Source organism: Rattus norvegicus, chromosome 20 (genome assembly GCF_036323735.1).
Source record: "Rattus norvegicus strain BN/NHsdMcwi chromosome 20, GRCr8, whole genome shotgun sequence".
Lineage (NCBI taxonomy): Eukaryota > Metazoa > Chordata > Mammalia > Rodentia > Muridae > Rattus > Rattus norvegicus.
Window position 1 is genome coordinate 45,887,096 of NC_086038.1, and position 24,166 is coordinate 45,911,261.

At 45.0% G+C, this 24,166-nt stretch overlaps 2 protein-coding genes and 1 long non-coding RNA gene across 6 annotated transcripts in view; 1 reads left to right on the forward strand and 2 right to left on the reverse strand.

Moving 5' to 3' along the window:
* The window catches only part of Cdc40 (cell division cycle 40), a 52,501-nt gene extending 31,357 nt beyond the window's left edge, over window positions 1-21,144 (reverse strand). Inside the window, exons 1-2 of one of the 2 annotated variants that reach the window (NM_001394220.1) lie at window positions 20,679-20,883; window positions 6,422-6,508 (exon numbers count right to left, since the gene is read on the reverse strand). In NM_001394220.1, coding sequence (NP_001381149.1) covers window positions 6,422-6,508; window positions 20,679-20,867 — 276 coding nt within the window. In that variant the 5' untranslated portion in view covers window positions 20,868-20,883. Of the gene's footprint in view, window positions 1-6,421; window positions 6,509-20,678 lie in introns of both variants that reach the window. The other variant, XM_063279319.1, reaches the window with a different exon arrangement.
* On the reverse strand, window positions 1,136-6,415 carry LOC120098955 (uncharacterized). Its single transcript, XR_005497773.1, has 2 exons — window positions 3,842-6,415; window positions 1,136-2,956 (listed from the first exon to the last, which is right to left on the reverse strand). It is a non-coding gene; the product is annotated as an uncharacterized LOC120098955 (long non-coding RNA).
* A 218-nt stretch (window positions 21,145-21,362) lies between the features above and the next one.
* Wasf1 (WASP family member 1) overlaps window positions 21,363-24,166 on the forward strand; it is a 47,661-nt gene continuing 44,857 nt past the window's right edge. For 2 of the 3 annotated variants that reach the window (XM_006256586.5, XM_006256587.5), the window contains exon 1: window positions 21,732-21,867. The gene's annotated coding sequence lies outside the window, so the exon portion shown is untranslated. Of the gene's footprint in view, window positions 21,406-21,731; window positions 21,868-24,166 lie in introns of those variants that run through there. The other variant, NM_001025114.1, reaches the window with a different exon arrangement.

Here is a 24,166-nt window from a genome sequence, read left to right on the forward strand (position 1 = left end):
ACACAGACACACGCACACAGACACACAGACACACGCACATAGACACACAAAGACACACACACAGACACACACACAGACACACAGACACGCACAGAAACACAGACAGACACTCACAGACACATACACACACACAGACACACACAGACACAGACACATGCACACAGACATACACAGACACACACACAGACACACACAGGCACACACACAGACACACACACACAGACACACATACATGCACACACAGACACACACAGACACAGACACACAGACACACACAGACACACACAGACACACACACACAGACACACACACGCACACACACACATGCGCAAAGAGCACTGTTATACAGGGAGGGCCCTGTTCTATGATGTCCTGCTCTCTGTGAATATGCAACTCTTTTAATTCTGGGGTAGCCATTTTAAAAAATGTATAAAAGAATAGAAAGCAATTTCAAATTTTCTTTTCAAGTTTTAGCAGCTAAGTTAAGCTTTGGATATGAGGTATCAGGCCTCCCCCCAACAAAGACTCCTGTGTTGGGGGCTTAGCTCCCGGATGGCAGTGCTCTCTTAGGGGGCTCTAGAAACTTTCTTGGGTGGGACCAAGCTGCAGAGTGTTACTGGGCACAGGGAGACTCTAGAGGGTTTTTTTTTGCCCTGGCATCCTGCTGGGATCCCCTCCCTGCCGTGGCCCAGTGAGATGAGGAAGCTTCTCTACCATACAGTCCTGAGACTACGAATTCTGTTCAGGTCTACAGTGCCAAACAACCACGGAATCAGTTGAAATCATGAGTAAAAAAAAAAAATATTTTGAGGGCTGGAGAGATAACTCGGTGGTTAGGAGCACTATGTGCTCTTACAGAGGACCTGGGTTCAATTCCCAACACCCACATGGTGGCTCACAGCCATCTTTAACTCCCGTTCCAGGGAATCCCATGCCCTCTTCTGACCTCCACTGGTACCAGACACATGAGTGGCCGCACTAACATACATGCAGGTAAAACCCACAAAACCCAAAAAGCCAAAACCCACCAACCACCCTGAACCCCTCCCTTACGCTGTTTATATCAGAATTTTTGGTCGCACAGATGAAAAGCTAACCTATATGGTGGGGTTAAGAGTTAACACATTCAAGTGACTTACTGCAATTTATACCAATTTATTAGTGAAGGCATAGCGAGCGTCTGTACACGGATACATAATGTATTCACATAGCCAGGAAATTAACCTTGAGAATTCAGCTTTCAGTTAAAATCACATTGGAGAAAAACTACAGTTAGCTGCAATTGTAATGTCCCTATACAACATTTAAATGTAAGTGAGAAACCATTCATATTTGCAAACCATATACCATAAGGGGTTACCAACCCAAATGTAGAGAAATTTCAAACAGATCAATAGCAAGGGAACAAGTAACGAAATAGACAAAGGACCATAACGGCCATTTTTAAACAAGACATAACCAGTAGGTAGATGAGAAAATCATCAGTAATCAGAGAAACCTAAATGCAATTCTCAATGAAGAAGCCCTTCACCTGTTAGAACGGCCTTTGTTTATCACAGACAAAAGCCAATGGATATTGGTAAAGCCCACTGTGGAAGGGAATGTCCATTAGCACTGGATCCTATGGGGCGCAACATGGAGGGTCTCAAAGGTGAAACCCAGAGCTGTCATGTAAGCTAGCGAGGCTATTTCAGGTACATATGTACTCAGAGAAACGAATGACGTGTGTACTCCCATGCTCACCGAGGGAGTATGTACAATGGCCGGGGTGTGGAAGCATCTTAAGGGTCTATCGACTAAGACGTGCGAAGGGAAAACCGAGGAAACTAGGCAGTCAGGAGGCAGAGGCAGAAAAATTATAAGCTTGGGACCTCTCTGATCTAAGTAGTGAGTTCCAGACCAACCAGTTATACGTGACACCCCCATCTAACCACCCCTCAAACAAAACAAGAGAAGAAAATGTATCTATGCAGAGTAGAAAACAATGCAACCTTTAAAAAGAATGCCATTTATGACAGACAGCACGGACTAACCTAGAGGACACTATGATAAATGGGATAAGCCTGGATCAGAAAGACATTTACTGGATGACCTCACTAGTATGTGGAACTGAAAATTGCATGTTATAGTAGTCGGGGTTCTCTAGAGGAAGAAAACACAAAGAATATATATTCTAGGATATAATATTTTTATACATTTTTATTAGAATGGCTTACAGGCTGTGATCAAACTAGTTCAACAATGGTTGTCTACCAATGGGAGGCCCAGGAGTCCTATAGTTGTTTATTCCAGGAGACCAGATGTCTCAGCGGGTCTTCACTACACCAGGATCCCAGAGAAATAGGTTCCAGTGCCAGTGGAGGAATGGTCTTGCCAGTGAGAGCAAGGGCAGGTAGGCAGAGCATCCTTCCTTCTTACCGTCACTTATACAGGCCGCCATTAGAAGGCGTGACCAGATTAAAGGTGGATCTTACCACCTCAAATAGTTAAAAAAAAAATCCCTGACAGGTGTTCTCAGCTGCTTGGATTTTGGTTAATTCCAGATGTAGTTAGGTCAACAACCAAAACAGCCACCAAACAGGTGGAAGAACAGTAAGCAGGGGGCGCACCGGGTTCCCGTGGGTAGCTCCCGCGGGTGGTGCCACTGCTCAAAGGGTCAGCTTCAGTGAGAAGGGAGGAGCTCAAGGACGCTGCAGAGCTTTCTGAATAAACAATGGCTTCTCCGAGAAGCAGCCTGAAGGTTTCAACTGTGAAGTGGTGATTTATGTAGAGTGGGAGGAACATTTTTATATGTGTAGATTCTCACACTAGGTCACAGAGATCTGCTTCTTATAAGAGGTTCTCAAGCTGGGCTTCCGTGGTGCTCTCTCTCCTTTAACACCACACTTAGGAGGCAGAGACAGCTGGATCTCTCAGTTCAAGGCCAGATTGGAACAGAATTCCAGGACGGTCAGAGCTGAACAGAAAAACCCTGTCTCAGAAACCACCACCACCACCCACCACCACCATCACTACCACCACCACCCACCACCACCACCACCACCACCACCACCACCACCACCACCACCACCACCACCACCACCATCACCACCACCGACAACAAAGAAAGCAAAGCAGAGGTTCTCAGAAGCTGAGGTTCTCAGAAGTCTCCAGGAGACACAGTATCTCAGCAGTGAATCATACCATCATTGGAATTGAGAAAATGTATGCTGGTAGAACAGGTTACACGAAATCACAACTATAAGTTTATGTACAAGGAAAATCCACAGTGGTGAGAACTAATATTGTAGCTATTGCTAAATTTCTCATTAATATTCATGGTGTCATTAATGTTTAAAACTTATATACAGATTTTAAAGCAAGAAGAATTTATTTACAGAAATATTTCTACAAATCGTGAAAAAGATCCTGACAGGTTTTTTTTGGCAGAATAATTCTGTGTAAGTGAAGTCTGATTTTACACAGAACACTTCACCGCTGCTGCTGACAGAAGTTGGACACTACAGTATTTCTAAAGCATTAATATTTAAGCAGCTCTTATAATAGATTATTATAAAACTAGTATTTGCTCCCTGAATTCTCATTCTCTCTCTCTCTCTCTCTCTCTCTCTCTCTCTCTCACACACACACACACACACACACACACACACACACACACACAACCCCTAAAAGCATAGCTGGTTTAAGGGGTCTGGAATTCTTCCTGAATCCAGTAAATTTAATATGATTAAAAAAAAAAAAACAACCTAATTGTAGAGTTAATCTAACAACATGGCTGCTTTTGCAAGGGATCACATCTAAATACCTTTTAGAGTTGGGTGATCCAGCTGGAATGACATACCTTTAATCTCTCTGGCTTCAATACACAGCCTCTGGCTTCAATAAACACAGTTAGCACATACCTTTAATATCAAACAATGAAGGTAAAGTTAACTTGTAGAAGAAAGCAGTCATGTTTGAAAGCAGAGTCTAATTGAGGGGCAGACAAAGTGACGAAGCAGAGAAAGATTTGACAGAATGAGTCAGAGATAAGATAGCCCCCAACTCTCATGAGAAAGACAGGAAAGAGAGATTTAAGAGAGCTTTGCAGAAGGAGAAAACAATTTGAATCCATTGGCTTGGAGAGGAGATTGGGCCAAAATAGCTAAGTTGAACCAGCCAGCAAGAGATCAGAAAAAAAACAACACAAAACAAAACAAAACAAAACTAGAAAGGGTGAGTGTATTCAGCAGCAAGCCTCCTGGATGACAATTACATCTGGAGAATAAAAGATACTTTACAACTAAAAAATAACTTATCTCTAAGAAGCTAACAAAGAACCAAGTTCACGAAAGCTGCTGGTCTAAACATTATTCTCTTTTCACTTTAGTCTATAATTTGAGCAAATGATTCGCTGGGCAGACCACCTAGGAAAGGTTGTTGGCTGAAATGGAGGGCTGATACTTCACAGTGGAAGGGGTTTGGTTAGTTTCCAGAATTAGCGAATCATAGGCTGCCGTGCAGATTACACAGGGGCCTTCACATGCTTCTTCCAGTTCCTGATGCATAATTAATAGTGATCTAATCTGAGTCCACAAAACCATTACCTGGTGGCAGAATCAGAGACCTGGTTTCTATTCTTCAAAAGAGGGGTGAAGGGCACTTACTTCATAGGTTTAAGAAGTTCAAAAGCACAACAGTATGTCAGCACCTCAGTTTGTACACGTATATGATAAAAATAAAGGGTAGTTTTTCTCATCCATTATTCTCTTTTTCTGCACTTTTTCTACCAATCAAACCCAAACCAGACATCTTGTCTAAAAATTCAATGTTGATGATATCACTGCTCCGCTTAAGACTCTCACAAACCTATCATCTATTAAAACCACCTCTTCCCCCGCGGTTCCCAGATCCTTGCACTACTCTGGGTTTATATCCCTGTTCACATCAACAGTTCACGGCTGAAGCACTCTGGCTGCAGCTCCTCCCTTCTGACTGAATCCTTCCCATAAAAGCCTGTATCATCAGTGCCATTGATAAAGAAACAACATGAACATCCTTTGTTAGATGCCTACTATGTGCCAGTGATTCCCAGTCATACTGTGCATTAACGAAAGTATTCCCATGTCTCAGTAAAGTAGACATTGCCTTTATCTTAACTATGAAAATAAAAAACAAAAACAAAAACCCCAAGGTCTTACAATTGCTAATACCCAGTCACATTCCAAATCTCACTGTCTAAACCGGGACAGCATTGTCCACTGTCCACTTCTAAAGTGAATTTTATAGAGAAATATTTGTTTCTTCAACCAGATGTAGTCTCCTTAAACCTGTGAATGTGAACTGTCATTTAGAGGCCGGAGGAGACAGTCTCGTCTCTGTTTAAAACAACGCACAGCGCATCCTCTGTCAAATACGAGGCTGAAGAGAGGGATTGTTCATCATTCCTAACAGTGGAGCCTCGACATTTAGGAACTTGAACTGAACCTGGCGGAGGTCCTGGTGACCCTTTCCAGACTCTGCCAAGTGATCTGGATTCTGGTCCTAGCACACAAAGCTCATATCTGTTATTATCTGTTATACCACAGATGACTGTTTCCCTGGCAATTATGAAAGATTCTAGGGCTGCTTCCAAGCGTCCGTCCCTTCTTAAGCTCTCACCCGAGTGGTACTCCTAACGTGAGTGAGTTTACACGTCCATGGAGGCTCCTTAGATAGGGAAGACAGACACAAGGACTGGATGACTGACTTGCCAATATCATCACAAAATCAATTAATTCACACTTACGCTTTCGATTGAAAGTTAAAAACTATAATTATGCAGTAGTATAATAACTCAAAGTTTAGAGAAAGCAGATCTTGTAGAAAACAAGCTAACAGAAAACTGTTATATGCCACACTGCCTTTGAATTTTCCCATCCTCTGAGCGCAATAAGCCCTACCCTACCAAAGCCCCTTCATTTGGAGAAACCACGAGGCATACATGTGGGCTTGCCTTCTCCTTAAGGGGCCAGCCAACCAACGTGTGTGTGTGTGCCTGTCTGTCTGTCTGTCTCAGGGAGAGCAGAGCTTACAGATTAGGAGGGAAGGAACACCCCCCCCACACACACACACACACAACCCCCTTCTTTCATTGTCCTTATGCAGGCCTCCAGCAGACAGCATGGCCCAGATTAAAGGTGAGCCTCAAGATTGGGATTAAAGGTGTGTGTCGATCCAGATCGAAAGCATATATATGTCATCCTGCCTCAAGATCTGGATCAAAAGCCTGTGTCTTCTTGATTCAATGTCTGGACCACGGGTGGGCTCTCCATTCCTGGACTGTAGTTCATTCCGTATATAGCCAAGCTGACAACCGAGAACAACCATCGCAAGCATCCATTTATCTACCCCATGTAATTTAAATACTCACAGAAGGGAGCACTCATGGGAACTTTCTTACCTCAGGAGCAAACATGGTCTCATAGGTAGGATTATACTGAACTTCTTTGACAGCAGGGTCAAGGTGAACTCCGGTCTCCAGATCTTCCTAAAGGAAAGTCAAATGAGTGTTACAGATTTGCTGCATTTTACACACCTGAACACCGACTTCACAACTGTTACATTAGCATCACAGCGGTAATAGATACAAGAGTCAAAAAGCAAAGGAACATACATATAGTATCAAATTTTAGACATAAAATATATGACTTTTTCAACATACTAACTTTATTAACTAAGTAAGTTAACACTGCCCAATCACTTCAAGTTAAGACGTTCTAGCTTCCTCATGCCATCACCGTGTCAGGTGCCAATACCCAGAAGCGCTCTCTGGGAAGTCACTGTCCTCTGCAGCCTGGGGATCAGGTAGACTGTGTTCACACTCCTTCCTGTCCTCCATTTCTGTGTCCCCAGTCTCATCCTCCTGCAGTGCTTCCTCTCAGCTCTCCTGCAGTGCTCCCTCTCAGCTCTCCTTCAGTGCTCCCTCTCAGCTCTCCTGCAGTGCTCCCTCTCAGCTCTCCTGCAGTGCTCCCTCTCAGCTCTCCTTCAGTGCTCCCTCTCAGCTCTCCTGCAGTGCTCCCTCTCAGCTCTCCTTCAGTGCTCTCTCTCAGCTCTCCTGCAGTGCTCCCTCTTAGCTCTCCTGCAGTGCTCCCTCTCAGCTCTCCTGCAGTGCTTCCTCTCAGCTCTCCTGCAGTGCTCCCTCTCAGCTCTCCTGCAGTGCTCCCTCTCAGCTCTCCTGCAGTGCTCCCTCTCAGCTCTCCTGCAGTGCTCCCTCTTAGCTCTCCTTCAGTGCTCCCTCTCAGCTCTCCTGCAGTGCTCCCTCTCAGCTCTCCTGCAGTGCTCCCTCTTAGCTCTCCTGCACTGCAAACCGGTCCTCATTCCTTCTTGTTAGACCCCAATATTTAGAGATGCCTTCTACCCAAGGTCCCAAAGTGGCCACTAGAGAGGGACTCAGAAACACCCCCTAGCAGGTGTTCCACAGCCACCACACTCTCCAAAAGGAAAGGAACACCCACTCAGCCTCTGGTGAGGAGTCAGGTGCAGTTCCAATGGGTCTGACTTGTAAGTTACATGGTCTTCTTCCCTTGCAGCTCTTACTAGTCTTTCTTTGTTCTGTACACTTGATGTATCGATCATTATATGCCAGTATCAATGCCTAGGATCACAGTCGTTCTAAACCCAGATGAGTAGCCATCAGAGTAAAACACAATCAAAACCAGCCAGGAAAACATGTCTGCACCGGAACCCAGTAACCGTACCAGCCAGGCCTAAATACAGTATCACTGAAGCATAGGACAGAACTTCAGAGCAGCCTTTCTGAGTGAGTGTGAGGCCTTAAAGAGGACACTGAATCCACTAATAAAACATGTGAAAATACAAACAGGAAATGATGTAGAAAACAACTGAAGACATGAGAGTAGGAATAGAATCACTAAGGAAATCTGAACTGAGGTAAAACTGGAAATGGAAAATTTAGGAAATCAACCCCAAACCTCAGAAGTGAGCCTCACCAACAGAAGTCAGGAGGTGGGAGAATCTCAGATCCTGAAGACAAGATTAAAAAAAAAAAAAAAAAAGGACACCTCATTCACAGAAAACCTTAAATTAAAAAAAAAAAAATCCAAGCACGAAACATTCAGGAAATCTGGAACACTGAAAATCTAAATTATGAAAAACAGGAATAGAGGAAGGAGAAGTAGTCCAGGTCAAAGGCACAGGCAATCTCCCAACACAACCATGGAAGGAAATGTCCTTAACCCAAAGGAGGAGGTACCTACTAAGGCATTCAAAGCACACAGAACACCAAACAGACTGGACCAGAAAAGAAACTCCTCACGACACGTAGCAGCCAAAACACTAAATGTCTTCTTTTACGGAGGCTACAATTATGCTGGTGCATAAACCACATAAAGACCCAACCAAAAAAAAAAAAAAAAAAAAAAAAGGGATTAGCAGACTAATTTCCCTTGTAAACACAGATGCAAAAAGTCTCAATAAGTACTTGCAAACCAAATATAAGAAGATATTAAAGTTCATCTACCATGTTTTAAGCAGGCTTCATCCCAGAGATGCAGGACGGGTCAACACATAAATCAACAGATGGGACCCACCACACAGACTGAAAGACAAAAACCACGTCATCATCTCATTCAGTACGAAAGAGGCCTCTGACAAAATCCCACACCCCTTCGTGACAAAAGTCCTGGAGAGATTAGGGGGGTAAGGGACGTACCTCAACGTCATGAAGACAACTTACAGCAAGCCCATACCCAACATCAACCTAAAGGGAGAGAAACTCAAAGCAATTCCACTAATGTCAGCGATAAAACACGGCTGTGCCCCCTCTTTGCCTGTTCAGTACGGTGCTCAAGTCTTTTCAGCTAGAGCAGGAAGACGGAGAGGCAGATCCAGGGGACACAAAAAGGAAGGGAAGACGTCCATGTGCCTTTAGCTGCAGATAATATAACTGTATACATAAGTGACTCTAAAAACTGCCACCAGGAAACTTCTACAGCTGATAAAGAATCTAGCAGAGTAGCAGGATGCAACATTAACAGACAAAAATCAGTCAGGCTTTCTGTCTACAAACGACACAATACCTTTCACAATGGCCTCAGTTAAAAATCACGGGGTAACTCCAACCTAGCCAGTGAGAGACTTAAAGTAAAACTTTAAGACATTAAAGAAGATTCAGCGAATGCAAAGACCTCTCATACTCATGCGGTGGCAGCACTAATACAGTGAAATGGCCATCCCACCAGAGCGGTCCACAGAGTCAAGGCAATCCCTATCAGAATTCCAACACAATTCTTCACAGAAATTCAAAGGACAACTTTTAGCTTCATGTGGAAACACACAATACCCAGGATAGCTAAAAAACAATTCTGAGTAATAAAAGAACTGCTGGAGGTGTCACCATCTTTGATTTCAAGTCATATTACAGAACTATAGTATTAAATCAGCACTGGCAGAAACACAGAACCATGTTGATCAATGTAACCAATTGAATACCGAGACACCTGCCCAGACACCTGTTTATTTTTTTAATAAAGAAGCCAGAAATACATAGTTGGGAGGGAGGGGAGAGGCAGCATCTTCAAAACCTAGTCAAACTGGATGGCTGCTTGTACACAGATATAAATAAATCCAAACATCTCATCCTGCACACAACTCAACTCCAAATGGATCAGAGGCTTCAATGTAAGACCAGATACACTGAACCTCATAGAAGAGAAGGCGGGGAATAGAACACCATTAGCACAGCACTAAGAGTGATTAATAAATGGGACCTGAATGAAACTGAAAAGCTTCTGCACATTTGGGGCATCCTCAGTAGGACAGCAGTGGCCTACAGAAAGGGAAAGGACTCTTACCAACTACAGTCTGATGGAGGGCATCAAGAAAAAACAAATAACCCAATCGAAATGCAAATCAAAACTACTCTGAGCTTTCACCTTACACCAGCCAGAGTGGCCGAGATCAATAAACAAACAGCTCTGGCTGGCAGCATGCGAGTGCTGAGTCACTGCTGGTAGGAGTACAAACGCCGGTGTGTGGGGTTCCTTGGGAGGCTGGGGATCTAACTACCAGATCCAGCTGCACCACTCTTGGACATATACTGAAAGGACTCTACATCCATACAGAGACCCTTGCTCAGCCATGTTAATTGCCTCTCTCTCTCTCTCTCTCTCTCTCTCTCTCTTTCTCTCTCTCTCTAATAACCAGAAACTGGGAACAGACTAGAGGACTGACAACAGATGAATGGATAAAAAAATAGGAACCTTACACAATGGAGTATTACTCAGCTGTCAAAAAGAAAAATCATGAGGTTCACAGGTAAATGGATACAGCTATAAAAAGGCCTCATTTCCTAGACATCTTTCCATACCAATGGACCCTCCAGTGCCAGAAATGAATTACATAGAATCACGCATTGGTGAAAGGGGCCTCCTGGAAACCTCCAGACAACTGAGGCTATGGGCCGCTCTCCACAAACAGATGGTAAGGCCCTACTGCTAAAGGCAGAACTACATAATTCACTGGAGAGGGAGAAGTCCATCTGGTGCCAACTAGAGCTTTCGCCACTAATGACTAACATTCATGGTAGTGACGGGTACAGTGCGTGCTGCCCGTGGAGAAAGGCGCAGGCCTATCTAGCTACCAATCCCCCCATTTACAATGGTGGCCTGCCTGATCCTACTGTGCAACACCGGCACAAACCATGTGGGGTAACCAACCACGCTATTTGCTCGGGATTAAGGCCCACTCCATGAGATGGAAGCCAGGAGGCCAGGCCTGACCCTGCTCGGTGGCCAAGACCCTGAGACTAGACAGTCATGGATCTGAAAGAAACCAAATGCTACTGTTCTACTGAAGGGATGGAATGACATTTTGCTGAGCTTCTAGATCAGTGTCCTGCTCCGTCATCATCAGAGATGTTCTTTTGGAGTAGATGGGAACAAAGAGAGACCCACAGCTGCACAGAGTGAGAGATCTTGGAACACTCGATCCTAAATGGGTTGTCTTCATCAAACCCTCCCCTCAGGGCTCAGGGCATTCTGAGGAGGTGTAGGTAGAAAGGCAGCTAGTGAGAGCCAGCGAAGAAAGAAGACATCGAGGAAATAAGGCCTTCGAGACACAACAGGACGATGTACAGACTGTGGCAGTGTGCACAGGGCCTGCAAAGTCTAAGCCAGAGGAGGTCCCAAGTGTTGAGGGGGAGACACAGGCATAAGCGCCCGGCCCTGACTGAGAAGCTGTTTCCAACCGATAGCCACCCGTACATAAAACGTAAGTTTTCTCTGTGGAACCTCACTGGGTATATGAACCACTTAAGGGCTGGCACTGTGCCCCACAATAGATGACCTCAATGGCATGTTTGAAGGTTCCTTGTCTCATAAAGCTGTGTGTGAGTGTGTGTGTGTGTGTGTGTGTGTGTGTGTGTGTGTGTGTGTGTGTGTGAAGGTGTGTTTCTGGGTCTGTATGTTTCCTGTGCTTTTTTATTCCCATTTGTTTTGTCTTACTCTGGCTTGTTTTTGTTCTTACCACTGTTATTGCTGTTATTATTATTTTTTTTTTAAGATGTCTGTTCTCTAATGACACGGGGTGGATTTGAGTGGGTTGGGAGGATCTGAGGACCACACACCTCACTTCTGCCACATCACACTAATGGATGCTTTTTACAAAACCAAACCAAGTTCTTTGATGCTTTCTCTGCCTTTTGCACTGTTACTGCCCACATTACGGGCATCTGCACTGTTACTGCCCCATGTCATAGGCACTGCCTTTGTAATGTGATGTCACCTTCTCATTTCCCTTGACCCATTCCCTCCTCTTGCTACAGGAAGGAGACAGTCTTTTTAGCCTGAGTCTTATGGAATGTTTTGTTTTTCACAGAATTTGTTGCCTGTGGCTTTTACATTTTGTACCCTTACTGCCTTGCAGAATGTGGGGCATGCTAGAGGAAAAGAGGTGGTAAGGAGAACCACAAGAGAATCACAGGACAACAGGAGAATGGTGGTGGGCAGTGGCAGGGGCATTTCTAGAACCCTACCACCAGGGATGCTGGGTAGCAGGATTATGAGTTCAGCTCAATGAAAAAGAATGAGGGGATAATCATGATATGGTTATCTTAGAAGTGAAGTGGCATGAGGGGACAGAATCCAGGACTCAGTTGGAAGCACTGGTGTCTTCTGAAAAGGGGGCTCTTAGATATAACAATGTAAGGATAATGGGGAGATGTCGGCAGTCAAAAAATGATCACTTGAGTTACTTTGTGTAGTTAAGGTGGTTAGGACACCTACAGCAACAGGCACTCAGTAGATGGTGACTGTGGGCCTGTTCTATGTCAGGCACTGTTCTGGACCTAGAAAGTAGACAAAGTTGCCTGCCTTTATGGAATTTTGGTCTAATGGGAAAGAAAGACAATAACCTAAACAATAAACAGATAACTTGCTATAACAAGAAAATGCCAGGCAAGAAGGAATTTAGCAACACTGTGGGGCAGTGGATACACTGTTTATGTAATCTCTAGAGGCAGAACTTTCTCAGCACGTGCTCACCTTTCTATCATGTTTACAAAGTTTCACACAGGCTCAGAACTTGCCAATGGGCAAGGGGGGCCAACCACAAGTCCCAGGGCCTCCTGTCTCTCCTTCCCCAGCCAGCCCTGTGCTTGATTATAAGTGTTCACCACTATACCTGGCTTCTTTTTATTTATCCGGGGCCCTAACTCAGGTCTCTCTGTTAGGGCAAGCACTTTATCAAGCTATTTTCCCAGCTTATCATATGATCTTCCTATCATTCCTGTGAGTCACGTTATAAGCAAGATTAAGTCACTTATGCCAATAAACTAATGCCAATGAACTGATGCCAACAGGGTGTGGTAGTCTGAATGTAATTGGCCTCCACAGGTTTAAGAGTGGCACTATTAGGGGGTGTGGCCTTGTTGGAGTAGGTGTGGCCTTGTTGGAGAAAGTATGACTATGTGGGGGCGAGCTTGGAGGGCTATGCTCAGTGTGACACGTGGTCCCCTTCTGCTGCCTGAGGATCAAGATGGAGAACTCTCAGCTTCTCCAGTACCAGTTCTGCCTGACCGTGGCCATGCATGCTTTCCACCATGACGATAATGGGCTAACCTCTAAACTGTAAGCCAGTCCCAATTAAACGCTTGTCTTTATAAGAGTTGCCTTGATCACGGTGTCTTCTCACAGCAATGGAAGCCCTAACTAAGGAACAGGGGAAGCATTAAAGCCACCATATGAGGGAGGGTGACAGAGAGCCTGATGACCTGAGTTTGAACCCAAGAACCAACGAGGTAGGAGAGAACCAGTTCCAGCAGATGTCCTGTGACATTTAAATGAGCACTAACCTGCCCGAAACAAATAAACACAAACATTAAAAAAGATAAAGCAAAAACCACAAAACAACAATAATAAAAATGAGACCAAAGTAGGAAATCAGCTCCCACTTAAAAAAAAAAAAAAACTGTCCACTTACTAACGGGGTGTTAGTCAGGTTCATAGCTGCAAGTGACAGAAATCTTCCCAGACTGATGAAATAGACTGAATCCTTGTGAATTTCTTAGAGTTTCTAGGAAGGTTGGGGATGCAGCTTTGAGAAGCAGGCAGATGGAATCACAATCCAAAGCCAATCAAATTACAGGGCCGATGCACCGTGCACAACAGTTTGTGACTGGACATCAACACTAAACAGCTACCACCGTGGGATACTGGGACTGCTGGCCTGAGAGACAAAGCGCTGGTCACCGCTGCCACTCAAATCCCCATTCCTTGCTCTGCCGTGGGTGCGTTTCCTGCTAAAAGTTCAGGCGGACCTTCAGAGCTTGTCCTCCATCCTAGACCCAGGACGGGTCCTCCTCCAGCTCTTCTGGGAAGGTCCCTCCCAGTGCACAGCTGCCTAGCCAGTCAGACCAGCAGAATCAACCCAGGCAACCGATTGTCAGGAGTGATAGTGTCATTGCCAGGGCACTGTCAATTTAAAAAAATAATAAAACAACAGAGAGCTCATATGGGTGTCTCTGGCTAAGCCCATATCAGAGTGTTGGCCAGAAAGGGAACTGAGTGGATGGGAAACTAGAATTTCACTTTCTGATGGTGGGTGTGAGTGGGGACACTTTATAGCAAGACTCGGGGGAGGGAGCTGAAAAGCTAGGAGAACTAAGGATAGAATCTTTTAATACCTGTGCTAATTTATGTCAACTTGACACAAGTTAATGTTATCAGAAAGAAAGGAGCCTTCTTGAGTGAATGCCTCTAGAAGATGTGGCTGAAAGGCATTTTCTTAGTTAGGGATCAATGGGGGAAGGCCCAGCCCACTGTGGGTGGTGCTATTCCTGGGCTGGTGGTCCTGGGTGCTGTGAGAAAGCAGGCTGAGCAAGCCAGCCACAAGGAACAAGCAAGTAAGCAGTACCCTTCCATGGCCTCTGCATCAGCTCCTGCCTCCAGGTTCCTGCCCTGGGTGAGTTCCTGCCTTCACTGTTTTTGGGACGAACTGTTCTATGGAATTGTGTGAAATAAACCTCTCCCTCCCAAGTTTGCTTTTGGTCATGTGTGCCAGTTAACATTGGAACCTTGAGACAATGTCAAACACACTACTGTAAAGGAAAAAAAAAACATTGCATAAACTGAACAAAACCGAAGTTAAATACTATTACCTCTTTTTTTTTTTTTTTTTTAGTTCTTTTTTTCGGAGCTGGGGACCGAACCCAGGGCCTTGCGCTTCCTAGGTAAGCGCTCTACCACTGAGCTAAATCCCCAGCCCCTACTATTACCTCTTAATAGTCAACCCCCAGAAGAAGCTATCTACAAGGATCTAAAGTTCCATTCCTCTCTCCTCACTGGACTTTACACGGTAGAGTTATTAGCAGCACTGGTAATAGATGGGTTGCCAGAGCTTCCTAATTAAGAGTCGTTAGAAGATTCTAAACTCTAATTATTTTGAATAGAGTACGGTGCAACGTCAACTTTTAAATACAAAGTGCAATTAAAAAAAAATCAACCTTTTACAGTAACAACCATGGCAACCAATAAATGACAGATCATCCCCTTTCACTATGGCTGAAATTACAGAACAACCGAACGGCCCTCCGGAGAAAGGTGGCTACTGAAGATTTTCCTAGATAAATGTGGGCAGCACCACAACTCCCTTAGACCTCGGGAGGAGTCCAAGGTCAGGTAGGCAAGCGTGTGGAATTACCACAGACTTACAACGGATTCCTATCTAGCTTGAATCAGTTAAAGGGCAGTCACTGAACTGCCAAATAAATGTAAACAGGTTAACTGTTGGCTTAAATTTGAGACTACACGGGGTTGGGGATTTAGCTCAGTGGTAGAGTGCTTGCCTAGCAAGCGCAAGGCCCTGGGTTCGGTCCCCAGCTCCGAAAAAAAGAAAAAAGAAAAAAAGAGAAGAAAAAAAGTCACTGTTAGGTCCTTTCCCCATTTCTTCTGGTGTACAGGTAAGAAATCAGGCATGAAAAGAACTCTGTAAACTGTAAAAACCTCCAATGTTCTAGTCATTATCATGGAGTTCCTATCAATTTATGGCATGTTTTTCTCTCAGGAATTAGAAATGACTAAAATTCCCCAAATAAAGAGATTGGACAGGTGATAAAGTAGAAGAAAACAAATTTGGACACGTAGACCTCCAGGCCAGGCCCTGAACAAATATAGAGGGGAAAAGTAATTTAACTGAGGTTCGTGAATGTAAGAAATCCCACCCAAAAAGAAATCAACCTTATGCCATGGATCTAAGAGGCAGAATTTGCATTGTACTGAAGCTGGCTGTGCTAAACAAGGAATTCATTCAGCCACTGTCTGAGACGACTGTTTTTAGTTAATAAATATTTTTGTTGTTATTTCAGAGCTGCCTGAGCCTCCCGAGTGAGCCAGCATGCAGGCGTAAATAATTCTTGCAATCCAGGAAGGCTCATCACATCCTGTGTTCTGTCTTTGTCTGGCTGTGAAGTCCAGGCTGACCCTTAGCTCATGATCTTCCTACCTTGGCTTCCAGTGTGGGAATTACAGACGAGGGCCATGATGCCTAGCCCATCATAACACAAAGCAGTGATTTCTAACTGGCAAATAGGACAATTTGTATCACAAGTTCAACAACAAAACAACAACAACAAAACAATAACAGCAATGACATGATGTCTAATCATCACTACACACGCAGTTGATGTTCCAGAATCAGAGGAGGATGGGGCTAAAGTGATACGTAGCAAAGAGAACTGTGAACGTCCCAGAAACACTCTACGTCCACACTCCAAGAAATCTATTTGCTGCTAAAGAAGCTCAGCAGAATTCTAAGTGGAGAAGGGAATGAAAAGAAATCCACAAATTACTTCATAGGAAAAACAAGGAAACCTCACAGTATATAAAAGGGTGGAGGGTACCTACCTATCAGCTGTCAAAAGAAGGAGAAAAAAATTCACTTTCAAGGAAGACTGGAGTCACTAGAAAAAGACAGTCCGTTATCAGAAACAACTGAATAAGAAAAGACACCTTAAGTGAGCTGAGACAAATTCTCAGCGAAGTAAACTAAACGCAGTAAAATATCCCCCAAGGAGAGAGCACTGAACACCAACACTCTGAGGACAAACTGAAGTGTAGCCACCAGCCGGCCTTGTGAAGGGCAGCCTAAAGAAGGCGCTGTGACAGAAAGCAGCCAACTCAGCAGGTAAGATGCAAGAAAGCCTGTGTCTGTCGTGTGTGTGTGAGCGCGTGTGTGTGTGTATGCGTGTGTGTGAGTGTGTGCGCGCGTGTGTGCACACAGACCAAACGACACCATCCTAAGCAGGTGGGCGTGGGGTGCGGCTGAAGCAGGGCTTGCACCGCTTAGAAGTGGAAGGTACTGAGTAGCTCAGCCATGTAGTTTCTAGGGTAACCATTTTGAGAGCCTGGGTGCATCTTCTGCAAATGAGAGAAAATAAAGAAATGCTGACTAACAAGGTAATCTAGAAGCAGGGGTGCCTGACATGCTTTCTGCCTTTCTTCTACTGTGGCTGTAGTAGGACAGTCATAGTCTGATATGTACAAAAGTACACTTAAAAACAGACAGCTCACCTCACTGGCTTTATATTATCTCCTTTATTTTTCCATTTATTATTATTATTATTATTATTATTATTATTATTATTATTATTATTATTATTATTATTGGCAGAGGATGGAGCTCAGGTAACAGATTGTCTCCTTAGCATACAAAAAGCCTTGGTGTGGATGGAATGGTGGCATAAGTCTATAATCTCAGCACTTGGGATTAGAAGTTCAGGGTCATCCTTGGCTTCCTAGTGAGGTCAGCCTGGGCTACCCGAGGCCCTGTCTGGACACAAACAATCCAAACATCTTGCTGTGTTCGACTCTGCCTCAAAGGCAAGTTTGTAGTTATAGGTAAACTTACCTTTTTGTGCCTAGTTTTTCATGTAGATGCATTAAGGTCAGGGCCTATTGTGTCATGTGACCTCGGTTACTGATGAGTGTTATTTAGTGGTCTGGCACAGGGGTTGGGGAACCCCAGAATATGGGCAAAATTTGGCCCACAGATGGTATTTTTGTACTAACAAAATAATAATGGTATTTACAGTCTTCAAGTGTTGATTAAAGAGAAATGAACGTCAACAAAAAAAGACTTGGCAGAATATATGAGGTCAACGGTGTAAACAATACTTGCAATTTGTCCTTTATGGGAGTTTGCTAATCCCCATGTATATGATCAGTTGTTTTTTTAACAACTCTTTGATCTCTCTCTCTCTCTCTCTCTTTCTCTCTCTCTCACTCTGTGTGTGTGTGTGTGTGTGTGAAACTTTACTCCCGAGACAGGTTTTCCACTGACCCTGGAGTTCAGACTCAGCTATACCGGTGAGTTAGGGAGCCAAGGAATATGTCGTCCCCTGACCTCCACATGGGTGCTGTGATATGCACCCCCAATCCCCCAAAAAGGGTACTATAACAGGGCATACATTTATTTTCGGCCAAGTACTGTGGGTCACAAAAGAATCAGTCAAACAGACACATGTATCTGCATGCTTCACAATTCCTCCCTTGATAATTTTCTAACCATTTGCATTACCTTTACTCCACAGGACCTTTTCTTCTCTGGTGTGCACTGCTCATCTCCTATGATGGAGCCCACCTACCTGGGGATCTAGCCCTGCTCTGAACGAACCTCTGGCATCTTATAGGTTGATTCCACCTCATTTTCTTTACTGAGTGAACAAGCTCAAAAGACAGCTTCCTTCTGATCAGTACCTGCTCAACTCCAAATCTGATTCTCAATGTCTATATGTGGGTCAAGGCCTTTTCTTTTAGTTTTTCTCTTGTGTACAAGGCATTGGAGATAGAACAGTCTCTGGGTCCCAGGAACGAACTTAGAGATGTGGTTAAGTGACGCCCCTGGGCTATGATGAAGAGAAATAGATATAGAAGGAACAAGTACCGTGAGGCTGGGAAGCACAGCTTTGGATATGTGAGGGAGGGGAGGAAATTATTAGACTTGTGGGGCTTTATACAGATTTCGGCATAGCAGGACTGCAGGCTTCACAAACTGTATAAGGAATGGAATGCGTATCTAACAGACAACACGATGCTTTGGGACGGGGATGTGAATGATGAGTTCTGAATTCAGAAATGAACAGTCTCGATGCACCGTGTAGGAAAGAAGTAGGACGAGGCTGGAAAGGAGCACACAGAAAGTTATTACTGTTTTAAAAGAAATGAGAGTCTGAAAGAAACAGTGGCAATGGAAGAAAGAGACATTTGATTAAACAGCAGCACTCGGTCATGGTGGGGAAAGTAGCTGTCACTCAAAGGCTGAAAAGGTCAAGCATAATTCCTAGGGGAATGAAGGATGCTAATGGGAGCTGTGCTAAGGAAAGGAGAAAGGACGAAACTGAGTTGGGGGAAAAAAAAACCAAAACCAACGAACCAACCAAAAAAATAAAAAAAAACTGATGGAGGAGACGTAGCAGCTGAACAACTAACTAGCTTCAGGGGTTGAGGAAAAGGAAAATGATTGGGCTTGGGCCAGTGAGCAGGATGTGGATCAACCAAACTGCGGAATACAAACATGCACTTAGGGAGAAAGAAACTTAAGCGTTTAGCACACCACACAAAAGGGGCCCGAGAGAGCCATCCTGGATGAGATTTTTTTTTTTTAAGATTTATTTATTTATTATATATGAATACACTGTAGCTGTCTTAGACACACCAGAAGAGGGCATTGGATCTCTTTACAGGTGGTTGTGAGCCACCATGTGGTTGCTGGGATTTGAACTCAGGACCTCTGGAAGAGCAGTCGGTGCTCTTAACCGCTGAGCCATCTCTCCAGCCCGATTTTTTTTTTTTTTATATTAACGTTTAAATTGGCAAGGAGTTTAAGGCAAGGGTTTACTAGGACAGCTGACATGTAATCGGTTACAGCTAAAACTGCTTTGCATTTTTGAGTACTGGTAGCTTAACACACTTGGCGAATGAGTAAGAAGGCTCAGAGCTCATCATCAAGTGATGGATCCCAAGGGGCCACGCGGCTAAGCGCTAGAGGTAGACACGAATACTGGGATCTTGATTCCTGCCTAGGTCAGCCTCTTCACCGTGGTCACCTGTGAGCCACGGCAAGTATATACCAGCAGTTAAAAATATAAGAGACTATGTGGAGGGAAACTTGAAATAAGAGCCTAGACAAAGGAACCCTAAAGCTGACAGGGCTGGAAGAACAGGGAACCCAAAGGCTGAGGATAGCTCAGTGGATGTCTTAGGAAAAAATGCATAGAGAAAAGGGAATTATTACAAACTATTCTATGCAGAGATTTAACTCAGATGTCAGAACCGTCTCACGACTGCAAAAGACCTAGGACACCATTTCCACTAAGCAATTAGTCAAGAAGCCAAGACTAGCCTACCCTGAGCTGGGGTAGGGGTGGGGGTGGCCCTGTGACAATGCCGGGAACAAGGAACAGCACGGAAAGTTGGGATGTCTAAGGAACACACTGTTGTTCTAAAGATAGAGTTCCCAGAGTTCTTTCATGCCAGATGTCCTTATTAAAGAAATAACATTCCGTAAATGGCTCATCAAAAACTGTCAATGACTTAAGACACAAACAAGACACAGGGAGATCTTAGTTCGAAATCTCTGTAGTTTTCCTCTTCACACTCTTTAAACTGATCATTTGCACAGGGCTTACTACAGACTGATGCTCTCGAGGGACTCAAGACACACCAAGTCTTCCCCTAAGTTTGGAAACTCTTGGCTTTGGCTTAAGCGGCCTCTCTTTCTTTGAACTGATAACGTTGTGTAATTTGCAAGTGGCGAAGTCAGGATTCCTGATGAGTTCCTCAAAAAAATAAAAAATAAAAAAAAATAACAGTACCTAGCCATGGTTCACTTCTCGTGAGGGCACAAATTCTAGTTTGAAAGTCTTGATCCAATATTATCCATGTTCTGAAATCACATCTGCTTTAACAAGGCTACATTCTAGTCTACATATTCAAACTTTCCTCCTCTCTTGGACTACTTTTATCCGACAGAGACACGAAGGATCGGAGGTAGTCGAGGGCTGCTTCGTACTTCCAATCGTCAAGGAGGAAGTGGGAAGAGGTGTAAACGCTAGTTACTTACTTCTCAGCGCCGAGATAGACCAGCATCTAACCCGAGACGAGCTGAAAGCAATTCCTAAACTCATTAGTGTCCAAAACACTTACCTTAACTGCCACCTCCGGAGCCGAGTCCACCGCCACCGTCAGAGAGGGCTTGGCTGAAGGCGATTTGGTCAAGTGCATGAGAGAGTCCGCGGCCGGCAGTGGGCACCGACTGCCCTCACTGTCCGAGTCCGATTCGGACCCCGAACCCGAGCCATAGGAAGCAGCTAGAGCTGCAATCGCAGCCGACATGACTGCAACAGATACTCTCTGCTATGGCCAGGCCAGGGCGGAAGAAGCAGCGTCTCCCAGGTCCTGACAGATTGTCATGGAACAAGCTATTTACCTCCTTTGATAACAAATCATTTCTAACTCCTCGTAAAAACCTTAATGATTATTACGATGACTGTGTCAGGATTTGAGATTCGCGAACATTTATCTAAAGAAGCATGAGGGATTACAACTATTTGTAACTTTCAGGACCTCGCTGATTAAAGACCCGGTCCTGAGCTGGGTTTGAAGCCTCGCCGTACTTCACTCCCGGCGTACAGCGCGGCGAGGTGCTCGCGGCACCCTGGGAAATGTAGTTTGGAGCGAGGAGGCGGAGTCGGACAGAGGGGCTCAGCCTTCGACCCCGCCCCCAAAAGGATGCTTCATTCAATTGGATGTCATCTTCCCTCATTCCCGAGCCGGGCACCGTTCTCTCCGGCCCCCTCCCCCAAAGTGCGGATTGGGCAATACCACAGAGCCTCAGGACAGGGGGAAGCGCCGTCCTCTAGCCCACGGACCGGTAAGTGGGTGGATGCTCACTTCTCCCACCATGCCGCCGTCCGCCCTGCAGAATTCGAAGGAAGAATGCGAATTCTAAGTTCAGAGACCTGGGACCCGTCTGGCGCAGCTCCGCGGAAAGGTCGTGAGGCCAGGCGGAGAGCGCCCCGAGGCTCCCCCTGCTGCAGGCGCGGATCCCCGCGCCCGGTTGTGGAGCGTCGCGCGGGGAGGGGGCGGCGCAGGGCAGCGGCGGCTCGCGGTGTTGTTCGCTCGCGCGTCGCGCGCACCGCGTCTCGGGCGAGCAGTGGGCTCCCCCGGCGGCATTCCGGGCGGCCCGGCGCCTCAGCCAGTGCCCGGCGCGGCTTCCATCCCGCAGCCCGACGCTCCCGAGGGGCTCTTGGTGGCGTCCCAGCGCGGAGCTGGACGGGCGGCAGCCGCCGAAGCATGTAGAAGGGGTACGGCGCGAGCCCCCCACGGTTTCGCGGTGAGCAGGAGTCTCTCAGGATTTTGTCCTTTTTTTTCTTACGGGGGTCTTGACGACGTAACTGTTCTCCACCGGCCGGAGCCGAGAGGGGCGTGTGGATGAACCCGGGTCTGCAGCGGCGGCGCCGGTGGATGGGCGCGCCGCCCCCGCCCCCATCCCGGGCTCCCCCGCGCCCGCCGCCCAGCAGCCCGGGCTGCGCGTGGAGGACGAGGCGCGGGATCTCGGGCGCGGGGACTGGGCAGAGGCTGCACCGGGTGCAGCAGCTGCGGCTTCACCGGCGGCGCCGAGTTCGGGGTTCCGATTCCGCCGCTCCGCCCTCGTGCCTTGGCGCCGGCGAAGGCTGCATGCAGCTAGTGGCCGAGCCTCCGGCTCGCCCGGCGTGCCAGCGAAAAGCGAGCTCTGGCCGCGCGTCTTTGCGCCGCGGCTCCCTGTGCACGACAACGGTAAAGCGAGTCCAGGCATCCCTTTATATTCCCGTTTGGAAGAGAAGGCAAAGAGGGTGCCGGCTCTTCTGATGCCTGGGAATGGGGAGGTTCCTCGGGCAGAGTTAGGGAGACGCTCGCTGGGCTCTGATGTCGGCAGGACTCGCCCATTGTGCCACCCAGATAATTATTCAACTATGCAGCATCCATTGCACCTTTCCCATTTTTCTTTTCCCCTAGCTACAGCATGCCCCCTAGCTTCCGTACTCTGACACCTTCTCTTGCACTTGCGGATGATGAACTGGGATAATGGTGAAAAGAAAGCCCATCCGATCCGAACATTCACGACCTGCCCGGTGTCTGACTAATTGATTGATGCCTAGCCAGAATAGGCACTTTAATTCGACTCATTGTGACCTTATCATTTATTATACAAAATGTGCCCGAGATTCCACTTACATTTTTCCTTGATGTTCACATTAGCTAGGTCTTTATGTTCAGTAATCGGCGTGATTAGTTTATAAGTTGTTCAGTTGGGCAAACGTCCGTTGAGATTTGTGAATTTAATTGGTAAACTTTCATTTTTTTCTAATTGTTGGGAGCGCGGCATGACACAATTACAGATGCAGTCCCATTTGGAACTGATAGGAACAGCTTATCCTTGATCTAAGTTTCTGTTAGGGAAAGTATTTTTATTTATTTTGAATATTTGGATAAAGTACAGAATTTTCCGTTTTTAATAAGAAAACTTTTGTACTTTGTAGAATATTTGAATATTTGATTACTAATCATCCCTTTCATTTGAATGAAAGGAAGGGTTTAATATGGGAGGAGAATCTTAACTCCCTAGCTTACTTGGAATTTAATTTCCACTTAGCTATTTTACAGTATATTTTATTGCTGGTTATAGGTTTTTTTTTCTCCTAACTTATGATGAGTAGATCCGGTTTTGAATACCTTAAGGTAGGATAACTTGAAGAAACTTACTATTTAAAAGATGTCATTTAAGAGCAACCCATTAGCCGCTAGAGACATCTTTTCCTTTTTATCGGGCTTTCCCTTCTCTATGTGCTTAAGCTTGTTTTGTTAACCCTTTAGATAACGAACAGAACTGCATCCACAGTGCAAGAGTTTGAAGGTGCAGTCATTATTTAATTTGTAAGCGTCATACATATAAGCTGAGAAATCATTTATTTGGCTGGGAAAGACCTGGCCGTTTACAAAATGGACATACTCTTGCCTTGGCTTCCTAGCATGTAAATGGAAACAATACTCTTATGCCACAAGATATTATGCATTAAATCCGAGAAGATATTTTCGCAGTACTTTTACACTAGCTCTAAGCATTTTAATGGATGAATCATGAAGCTGTTTCAGTATGCTTTTCCACAGTGCCTGGGAATGGCTGATTGACGTTTGAGTTAGTTTTGGCCCGATGACTTTAGCTTGAATTTATTTCTCGTATTTTAATTTTAGACTTAATGCCTACGTATAATAATTATACAGTTGATACTAATGAAAAAACTGGTAACAAGTAGGATATTGGGTTAAATTTGTTAAAAGTCTAGAAACTGTTGAAGATCTCTTTAATTTAATATTTTTGGTTAATAGATTTCATAATTGTGATCATTTGTAAGGTATACCGTAGGGCAGCTTTATCTCTTGGGTTTCTAAATGAGAGACAGTGCATTGGTGTAGTATAATACTCATGTTTTTCTTTAATTTTAAGAATAATTTAAGATACCTTTTCCAGGTATCTTCAGTATGATACCTGGATCATACTGAACAGGTTGATCTTCAGTAGAGAGTATATTTGGTTTCTTGTTAAGAGATTTGGTTTCTTATTAACTCCTTTATTTTCATAGCAAAAACCACTG